Source organism: Coturnix japonica, chromosome 4 (assembly GCF_054131305.1).
Source record: "Coturnix japonica strain WE chromosome 4, WE-NBRP24, whole genome shotgun sequence".
Lineage (NCBI taxonomy): Eukaryota > Metazoa > Chordata > Aves > Galliformes > Phasianidae > Coturnix > Coturnix japonica.
Window position 1 is genome coordinate 17,659,456 of NC_140666.1, and position 10,384 is coordinate 17,669,839.

Here is a 10,384-nt window from a genome sequence, read left to right on the forward strand (position 1 = left end):
GCTTTGTTTTCCCTTTTTAGGTCAGTTACTATTTTCCTCTGAAGACACTATGGCGCTCCTTCTTTGCTGCTCTGGTAGCTGCATTTACTCTGCGCTCCATCAATCCTTTTGGGAACAGCCGCCTGGTTCTCTTCTACGTGGAGTTCCACATGCCATGGCATCTTCTGGAGCTTGTACCATTCATCCTTTTGGGAATTTTTGGTGGGCTTTGGGGAGCTTTCTTCATTCGCAGCAACATTGCCTGGTGCAGGCGGCGCAAGACAACCAAGCTTGGTAAATACCCCGTGCTCGAGGTGTTTGTAGTGACTGCCATCACGGCCATCCTGGCCTTCCCAAATGAATACACCAGAATGAGCACCAGTGAGCTGATCTCTGAACTCTTCAATGACTGCGGGATTTTGGACTCTTCCAAGCTCTGCGAGTACGTGAATGATTTCAACAGCACCAAAGGGGATGACTTGCCCGACCGAGCTGCTGGCCCAGGAGTTTACACCGCCATGTGGCAGCTAGCTTTGGCCCTTATCATGAAAGTCTTCATCACAATCTTCACCTTTGGCATGAAGGTGAGAATTACCTGTGGAAGATGTTCTTTGCATCCTGTGCAGGAATTCTGCACCTTAGAGATTTTTTTTTTTTTTTTTTTTTTAACTTGCCTGGTAAATTTAATTTTTTTTTTTTTCCTTTTTTTCCCCTCCCAAGTCCCATTAAAAAGGGGGAAAAAAGAACCCCCAAAACTGCTTTTTGACAGGTGATAGACTGCAATTATTTGTTCTGTTGTTAATAACTGGGAGTAGCAGAAACCTTTTATCCTGTGTGTGACTGCTAGACCAAACTGCTGGGTCATGGATTCATAACCTGTGTTCCAAACACCAAATACTTCTAAATTGTCTCTCCTTAAGCCTTTTTGATGCTTCTCCTATATACTTCCTTTTCTAATTGCAAAGTGACATGAAGCCAGCAGAGTGGGAAAATCCGTGAATTCCATAAATAAGTACTCATGTAGTTGGAAAGGTATAAGGGAGTGTTATGGTGGCGTTTTAGCTTATTCTATTTCATGCTAAGCTGATGTATGGCTGTTTCCCCTGCTCAGAAAGATGTACATTCAAATTCTGTTACAGAGGTCTTGGAACGTGTTGTTTCAGTAAGGACAGCATTTGGAGCTCTCAGTGCTGTTGCTTGTTCAGTTCAAGGACACAAGGAGGCGTTCTCTCACCACTTCTTTTGGTGCTGATGTGTTTTTTTCATAGGTCCCTTCGGGTCTCTTCATCCCAAGCATGGCAGTCGGTGCTATAGCAGGCAGGTTGCTAGGGGTAGCAATGGAGCAGTTGGCATTTTACCACCATGACTGGATCATCTTCAGTGGCTGGTGCAGTCAAGGAGCTGACTGTATCACTCCCGGCCTGTATGCAATGGTTGGGGCTGCAGCATGTCTAGGTAAGCAAGAGATGTCTCTTAAGTCCTAGTGCAAGTTTGAGTCTTGGTTGCCTATGTGACTGCATAGTAGTGAAATGCTGATGATGTTCTTGTAGTCTGTGTTTAAAGAAAAAACAAACAAACAGCAAAAACAAACAAAAAACTGGCTCAATCGCAAGAACAGGGAACGTCATAGGATAACATCTAATATGTTTCTCATCCTGTTTGCATTCTTTTACTGGCATCAATCTATCATGGGACATGATAAATTTCAATGAGGAATCTCCTGTGTGTGTAGCTAGAACAAGTAAGACTGGCCAGAGACTTGAGATTTCCATATAGGGAAGCCTTGCTGTTAGGAAAATTAATGATAGCAGGGAGAGGATGTCAGGATGCCTCTTGACCTTTGTGTGTAGCCTGTCATAGAGATCATTTCATGAATCTCTTTATGGTTGTTATTTGTAAGGCCATTTTATGTCATGACCAGACTGTTTTGCAGCTAGCTAAATTTCATGTTAAGTAACAGCAAATTGGCACTAGGAAGTGTTTTGATATAATATATAACCTTAAGAAATAAGTTTAGAACAGATGAACTGTGTTGTTCACAGAGCTCAGTAATTCAGATGATGTGCAATCAAAGGACATGTGACACTGGGGTATGTCCTGTTGCCTGAATTGAAATTAATGTCATCTCTGGAAGGATGGCTCTAGTAAATGTCAGGACAGATCTCCTGGCTGTAAATCTCCACTAACTATGTTTATGTCTTTTGTTTTGTTTTTTTTTTGTAGGTGGGGTGACCCGGATGACTGTGTCACTAGTGGTCATTATGTTTGAGCTCACTGGTGGACTGGAATACATAGTTCCTCTGATGGCAGCGGCCATGACCAGCAAGTGGGTGGCAGATGCTATTGGGCGGGAGGGCATTTATGATGCCCATATACGCCTCAATGGCTATCCTTTCTTGGAAGCCAAGGAAGAGTTCTCACACAAGACGCTTGCAATGGATGTAATGAGGCCACGGAGGAATGATCCTCCTCTGACTGTCATCACTCAGGACAGCATGACAGTAGAAGACATTGAGACCATAATCAATGAAACCACATACAGTGGCTATCCAGTGGTGGTGTCACGGGAGTCCCAAAGGCTTGTTGGATTTGTCCTCAGGAGAGACCTCATCATTTCAATTGGTATGTGCAAGGAAGTAAGATGCTCTAAGGATAAATGGTGCAGAGTGCAGTTAGGCCTTCAAGTAGCACCTACTCTTAATTTACTTCAGATTTTTGAGTCAGTAGTGATAGTGGCTGTACTTACAGTAGCCGGCATCTCCATCCCTCAGCACTGTGGGGTTTGCGTCCATTGAGCTTGAAGGCCACAGCACAGCTTGACCAGAGCAGTTAGTGTGACTGTGCTGAATTCATAAACCTTGTGAAGCACGAGTTGACTTGAGCTCTGTGGTGTGTTCTCCAGTGTGTGGTTTAATGCACTGTTGTAACACAGGCTTGATGCCTGTTGTATGGATGGTGAGAAGTTTTGGTCCTGAGCTGTCTATATTCTATGGCAGAGATAGAATACTTCTTATAATATGTTGCCTACAGCAATGAATCAGCCTTGTGTGTTCTTTCAAGGTAAGTTTTCAATCTCAGTTTTAGGACATACAGTATGTTCTTTTGGAGCATGCAAGTATTGCTCTTCTGATGCTTATATGGCCAAATGCTTATGACCAAGTGGAATAAAATACAGAAAAAGCACAGTAACATATAATTATGGACATTTCCTTTCTTTTGTTGGGCTGTTTTGTGGTACGACCATGAATTCTTGGGTTCGTATTCTTATGAATCTCCCGGGACTCTTTTAATAATATTTTCCCCAGGATGTATAGAAAATGGGACAGCCTGCTTTAAATATCAAGTCTGGTGTTTTGGATGCCACATTTTTCCCTGCCCATTGAGTCTTGGAATGTAAATATCAAATAGAAACAGCAGTACAGCAGACATCCAGATTGTCCAAGTAGCAGGATTAGGCAGCAATGCACCAGTGTGGATATCTGAGTGGTATCAGGTTCTTAACACCATTCTGATGTGGTTTTTTTTTCTATTCTTGGCTCTGGTTAGTACTTAAAAAATACTTCTTTAGCTACCCTGCTGGGACCCACAGCAGTGACTGGTGAAAGGACAAATTGTTTTATTTACCTGCTCTTAAACTGGTGAGTTGAAGATCTCCAGAACTTGCATTTACATGACAGTTACCACCATGCATGTTCTCTGAACGGAAAACACAAGCAGCAGTTATTATTTCTGGAGGTGAAAATACACTGTATCTAAAAGTTCGTATCCTTTTGGCTGGAGCAAAATGCTGAAATACACTGGCTCGTCATTAAGCAAAGCACTGGTGTGCTGAGTTTATCCTTCTGGTGAAACTTTGAAGTCCTTAGAGATTAGAAAAGAGGATGGAATCGTGTCACTACTTGGGTCATTAGGTACATGTCTTGAGAAACATAAATGGACCTCTAAGGCCATTTCAGTGTGGTGAAAAAGGTATGCCCTTCCATGTAGAAAAAGGAAAGGAGGGATCATATTTAATCAATTATTTCTTCTTCCAGAAAATGCCCGAAAGAAGCAGGATGGAATTGTTAGCACTTCAATTATTTATTTCACTGACCACTCACCTCCACTGCCTCCAAGCTCCCCCTCTATGCTGAAACTCAGGAGCATCCTGGACCTCAGTCCTTTCACAGTCACAGACCAAACACCTATGGAAATCGTTGTGGATATATTTCGCAAGCTTGGATTGCGTCAGTGCCTCGTTACTCACAATGGGTAAGAAGGTAGCCCTGGGCCTGAGGTCCCAATGTATCGTGCTGGATTAGTTAAGGTCATTGAGCTGTTCAGCTCAACTGTGGCAGGAAAACTCCATGCAGGAGTGTAAGAGTTCACTGAGTTTGGATCTAGATGATCTTTAAAGGTCCCGTCCAGCTCAAGCCATTCAATGATTAAACTTCCTGATCTGAGTCAGATCCTCTTCTTCAAGAGAGTGGAGGCCTCTAGTATGTAGAGCTGAGTATCCCAGAGGGCAAATGTAATCTGGAAAATAACAGTTATGAACCCTTGAACCTCTGTCAGTTGAAACTATACCATGAATTCTTTCAGCTATTGAAATACTCAGGCACAGCTCTGTATGGCGGTGGGTTTGATATACCTAAAATTAATGAAAAGCTCTCAGCATTTTCTTACAAATCTGGTCACATGTATCATGTCACCTCTTGAAATCACTGTGGTATCAATTGCTTGGTGAAGTGGGAAGGAATGAGGGCAAAGAATTGGAACAAGCTATCTACTCCTTGAAGAGCCAAACTAAAGGGGAGTTCTCTCCCTGTCCCTCACTGTGTTCCAGTTGGACCAGTTGTTCTTCTCAGTTTCTGACAGAAAATAGTACTGTTAAGCAACACTTCCCTACAGAGGTTGTCTTAGTTCCTATCATGACTGTTCTGAACAGCTATGCTTTGGAAACCAGAGCTGCTGAGAGAAACAGCTCTTAAAATGCAGTCCTAGATGTTCAGGTCCATCTGTTTGGAGAAGGCAGGTAGGTGTTAATAGAAATCGTTAGTATGTCTTGGCAGAGTGTCTGCTGGGGCTGACAAATACCATATTTTATATGAAGTTTCAGTATTGTGATACATGCAAGCGCTTCAGCTACTGCAACACGTTATAGTTGCCATAGGAGAAGTTATACAAGAGCAAGAATACATTCCTTGGGTGCTGATGCATTAAAAATGTTTTCATTTTTTTTAGGAAACTGCTTGGGATCATTACCAAGAAGGATGTACTAAAGCACATTGCACAGCTGGCTAACCAGGACCCAGATTCTATACTCTTCAATTAAAGGCAGACTAGTAGGTATTGTGTGTTAAACACAAAAGATACTTTATAGAAGATTCTGGATATTCTTTCCTATTTTTATTGAGACCTTGGAACTATTTTCAGCGTTTCCTTCCATGGAGCTGAAGATTTTTTTTTTTCTACATGATAACCAGTTGCACTACGTAGTCTGTGGAAAAATAATCTTCTTTTTAGAAGAAAAAAGACTATTTACATTGCTTTTGTGAAGTTGCGTTGGAAAGATTCCATGAAGGAGTAAAAGCAAAATGCTACAGAATTATATATCTTCTTATTATTTTATTTGAACTCTTGTTACTAATGTGGGTAGGGGAAGACAAGGTTTGTACCTTCAGGAACTTTGAAGGAGGACAATTTTGCACACAGTATTCAGGTGGTGGCAGAGCGATACAGTTGTTACTCAGGGGCAGTGTATTCCCAATTAGTTACTTAGTGAAAATAAGAACCTGGTAAAATAAAAGAAAGAACAAAAACACCCAAACAAACCAAAAGTGCTGAAAAACACCCTTATTAAATGGTGAGGTGGCTCTGTAACTAACCCCATACGAGGGCTTACCTCCTCAGTAATCTATATTGGTTTGCTGATGATATTTCACTGAAAGAAGGAAAAAAACCTGAATCTCCAGGTGACCAATCTTCTTGAAATTGGGTTTGGTTTCTGATTGGGAAGAAGTTTATTTTGATTAATCTTCTGTGAATGTATTTAATTATTCTCCAATGCTGGCTTGCTAGGAGAATCCAGATGAGGAGGCGGCAGGCGAGTTAGTAGTTGTATTCTTGTCATCATCTCTATTTTGATATATGCCTAAGGATTTCTTCTTGATTTCTCTTGAGCATGTAATTAAAATTGCAAAGACTGAATCCTAAAGCCTTGGCTTTACTGCACTTCCAAGTAAACTTTGACCATATTAGATGTTGCACAATTGACCTCTTCCTTAAACAGCAGTGTCTTATGTTGCTGAGGATGTCTTAATGGAGACTCCTGGGCCTGGGATGTTTACATGGATGCATTTTCTGTTCCTTGCTCCTCTCCTCAGCCCCGCACCAAACTCAGGCTTGGATCCTGGCTCTAGGATGGAGAACACTGCCACTTTATGTATTTTCACCGCTTGGTGTCTCATTTTACCAACAACTATGCAATAAAAACCTTTCCTGACCACTATCAGCAACGTAACCTGTTCTTGAGTTGCTCTATTCCAAGTCTGCTTCTCAAATCCTTGTTCAAATTCATTTTCTGTTAATGGTGGTGACAGTTTACTGGAATTTTGAAGGTATATAAATGCCTTTGGAGGTTATTATGTTTGTAATGGATTCTGTCTGTAGCAGACTTCATTTCACTATCTGCAGCTGAGGCTTCTTAGTGAAAATAGAGCTCACCACTGTCAGTACATCTGGCAGGAGCTGAGCTGTTTGGTACTGGCCAAGGGTTAAGGACTGTGAGGAATCTGACTGTGCTTCCTGATGGACAGATGTATGCAGGTGTTGTGCTTTGCACAGCCTAAGCCCCAGAGGCCCTGGTGCCAGCTGCTCAGCCCAGGCTGGAGCTGCAGGTTGAGGCTGAGGTGTGGTGGGTTGTCATTGTGAGGCTGTTTGTGCCACACAGGTTAATGCTGTTTGTTGGGCAGGTGGGGCTCCTGGCTACAGGCGGCTGGCAACATTCTCAGCCTTAAACTTGCTTAGATATAAACCAAGTCCTCATCTGTACTTGGAATAGAAGGCAGCCCATTTCTGTAGCAGCCATTAGTATGTGGTGCTGGACTTGGTCACTGTGCTAAGTCCCCTTATCGAGGAGGGGAAAGGAGGAATTGCCTGTGGGAAGGCAGCAGTAACCTTAGACTCGTGTGCCAGGCAGGTAGAGGACGTGCTGACAGGGGTGGAGTGTCATGGCTGCCTGGTGCCTTAATCCCCAGCAGAGAAGCTGTTGCAGAAGCTGGCAGGGCAGAGAAGAGCTCAGGCTGTCCTGAGAGGCTGGGAGCATTTGAAATGCAAACATCACATTGGCATCAGACTACTATGTTGGGCATGTGGTAAGGTTTTGGTAGCAGAGAGGCTGCTGCAAGCAGACCAGGAGCTGCGCCACATTAGATAAGAGCTGACTTTACAAGGGACTGCTGTTGGTCAGAGTGAGCCAGCCATGCTCATTCAGTGCTCTCCTGTGTGCAAGTGGTTCCTCTGAGCTGTCAGCTGAGCCCAGGGAGAACAGAATTGCTTGATAAGCTGCAGAAGGAATTCATTCCAGGATTTCTGAAGGTGATTATGTGGGTGGAGTGGGGACAAATAGCTGTTAGGGTGCCTGTCACATGGCTTCCTGGCATGGAAAATAGTGCCCAGGAAGGTGAGAGGGAGAGAAAACACGCTGAATCAGTAGGAAAGCCTGGAAGAGCTGCGTTTTAGAGAAGCCAAGTCCTCACGAGGCCAAACCAAACATGAGGAAGGTGGACAAATAAAAAGATTTTGCAATGGTAAGAGGCCTTGTTTTGCTGGCTTTGTAGAAGAGAGAAGCTGCCTCTCACCTGAGCATACTTTTCCATTTGTGCATCTCTTGCTATGAATACACAGTTTAAAGAACAGGTGTCTGGTGCTCGGAGCCATTTTGTAGGCTACTCTCAGTAAAAACCTACTAGCCACATGAAGACCAATGGAAATACTGTCCAAGTAATGAAAACACCCATTCCAGCTCCAAACCTCTTTTCTGAGGTGTGTTTTTCTACATGGAAACTTGTAACAAAACTGCACGGTCAATATTACTCCATTAGGTGCAGCAGCGATGGCAGTACACAGGGCTCAAGGGGGGGTTTAATGGGACAGCTCTGTACTGGGGCTGATGCCTTGGTAAGGTGTCTGCTAACAGAGACTCCTGGCTGTTTGGTGCCAGCTTTTACTTAATGGAGTGTCTCATCACTTAAATTCCTACCAGAATGAATTAAACTTTCATCAGAGATTCTGTGCAGAGCTGACGCTATGCTCAATTTTGTTAAGCTGAAGCACTTCCTATGTTGATCCCAATCATGCTGGCTTGGAAACAGGTTTCCCTGCCCAGGGAAGTTGTAGGGACTGGGAAGGGTTTTGCCCTGTGCAGTTCTTGCTGTTGTATTGTTTTCTTTTCAGAGAGACTCCAGGAGGAGCCCTAGAGTTTCTTTCCAGGAAAGGGCTCATTTTTCAGGTCATAGCTGGAGGCAGTTCAGGGAGGGGTTTGATAAGTGGTTTTATAAATCCATACCCTTGATAAATGAAGCCAATCCTATGAGTTCAGCAGCTAAGCAAGAAATGCTGCTTGCTGTGTACCCCAGTGATGCTGTTTTCCTGTAAACAAGACTGGTTTAAAGAGCCCCCTGCTTCCTCCAGCTATCTGAGTCTACCTTGCTGAATGGATTAGGTTTGCTGTGTTTCATTCGCCTCTTGCAAAGGCTTACCAGATTCACAGCAATGAGCCCCTCTTTGTGAGAGCAGAACTGCACCATGGGGTGCATGGGGAAGTGGGCATGGAGTTTAGGAGGAGCTGTGGGGATTCTTGTGCCTGGCTTTGTGTGATAGCAGGGCTGTAACCTCATAACCTCCTGCGTGTGCTTTCTCTTTGTGCGCTTTATTTACAGTGTTCCAAGAAATGATTTCCTGGGGTGTTGGCGTGTTTTTCAGCATTGATTTCCTCCTTACCTCTGAGAACTTTGTTTTGGGCTTGGGTCTTGAAAGTAAAAGCAGATCTTGTTTGGAATTGAAACAAAGGACTTGGATGTAGCGATGAACTGATCGGTAACAACAGAAAAGAAGTAATAGCAATTTCAGCCCCAGAACTTATTTAGAAACAAAGAGCAACAAAGTTAACTTTGTGAAGATCCTGGGCTGTCTGGCAAGTCTGTCTGAGCAGCCGCACAATGAATTGCGAGCAGAGCTTCGAGACAGCAAAGATAAGACCTTACTTTGGCAGCAGCTACAAGGAAGGAATATGTATCCAGATCAAATAAACACAGTGAAGTCATGAGAATTAAGGTCAACCTGAACATGTAATTAGAGCTGTCATTCTGCTCCCCTGTATTTCTTTAAAGCATCAGAAAAAGGCAGGAGAGGCTTCTGGAATGCCAGCTGGCAGACTGCTCACAGCAGGGCTGTGGTGCAGGGGGTCGTGGTGGGGGAGGGCTCTGTGTCGGTGTAGCGATGGGTTTACTCAGTGCTTGTTTCTGGAGTGTTTTCAAGGGGTGCTTCAGTCTGAGGTGCAGTGGTTCTTCTGTGCAGTTCTGCACTGTGATGGCAGAAAACCGGAGTGGCACTTGTGTGGAGTGTCTGTGCTAGTCCTTCTGCCTTTGGAATGGGAAAGGCACGTTTCTATTACTGGAGTACCTTTGTAACCAGGCTGCTGGCAATGAGGTTTAGCAGCGATCCTTTTCCCAGCAGCCGTGGTTTCCCTGCAGAGGCACAGGCAGGCACACAGCCGGCATCCGCCCAACATTGCCCCTGGTCTGCAGGAGGAAATCACTGCTGGGCAAAGTAACACTGCCATGGGCAAGCAGGTGAGTAATGGCACAGATAGTATATGTTTACTGCTAGGTGGCAAATGATCCACGTGTGTGTTTATCCACGTGTGCACACCTATGTATATACAGCCATGTATAGGATTTCTGGTGGAAAATCTGCAGTATGGGGTCAGTCGAGGTCTTTGGCTGGTGTTAATGGTGACACCAGCCCTGAAGCAGATGAGATTTGGTGATAACAAATGCTTGCTGATAACATCTCTGGGCTGACAAGCAGAGAGGGTTTGCTGCTGATGGCTGCTGCAGCTTTCCATGACTGTAATGTGTGAAGGGAAGGCGCCTGTGCAGTGATACTGTTGCTTTTCCAGAGACAGCGGAAACAGCTGGCCCACATCCCTGAGCTCTGGGATCATTGTTTCTCTCATTGCTCAGTACTGCCTGGTTCTCGCCCCTCTGGTGAGGCTGCCAGCTGTGGCCATGCAGTTTACCTTCTACAAAAGCAGGACACTGCAGCAGCCCCTTGCTTTACTTGGCACTGGGCTGTCCCAGGTGAGCAGCAGCAGCAAAGATGAGAACTGCAAGAAATAAGGTACTTTTTGAAGGGCTTTTAA

The 10,384-nt window shown here is 44.2% G+C and overlaps 1 protein-coding gene across 12 annotated transcripts in view; it reads left to right on the forward strand.

The window, feature by feature from the left end:
* LOC107312840 (H(+)/Cl(-) exchange transporter 5) overlaps window positions 1-6,469 on the forward strand; it is a 35,937-nt gene extending 29,468 nt beyond the window's left edge. For all 12 annotated transcript variants that reach the window (XM_085544652.1, XM_015860627.3, XM_015860626.3 and 9 more), the window contains 5 exons: window positions 21-563; window positions 1,248-1,434; window positions 2,203-2,601; window positions 4,014-4,230; window positions 5,203-6,469. In XM_085544652.1, coding sequence (XP_085400778.1) covers window positions 21-563; window positions 1,248-1,434; window positions 2,203-2,601; window positions 4,014-4,230; window positions 5,203-5,293 — 1,437 coding nt within the window. In that variant the 3' untranslated portion in view covers window positions 5,294-6,469. The remainder of the gene's footprint in view (window positions 1-20; window positions 564-1,247; window positions 1,435-2,202; window positions 2,602-4,013; window positions 4,231-5,202) is intronic.
* The last annotated feature ends 3,915 nt before the right edge of the window (window positions 6,470-10,384 follow it).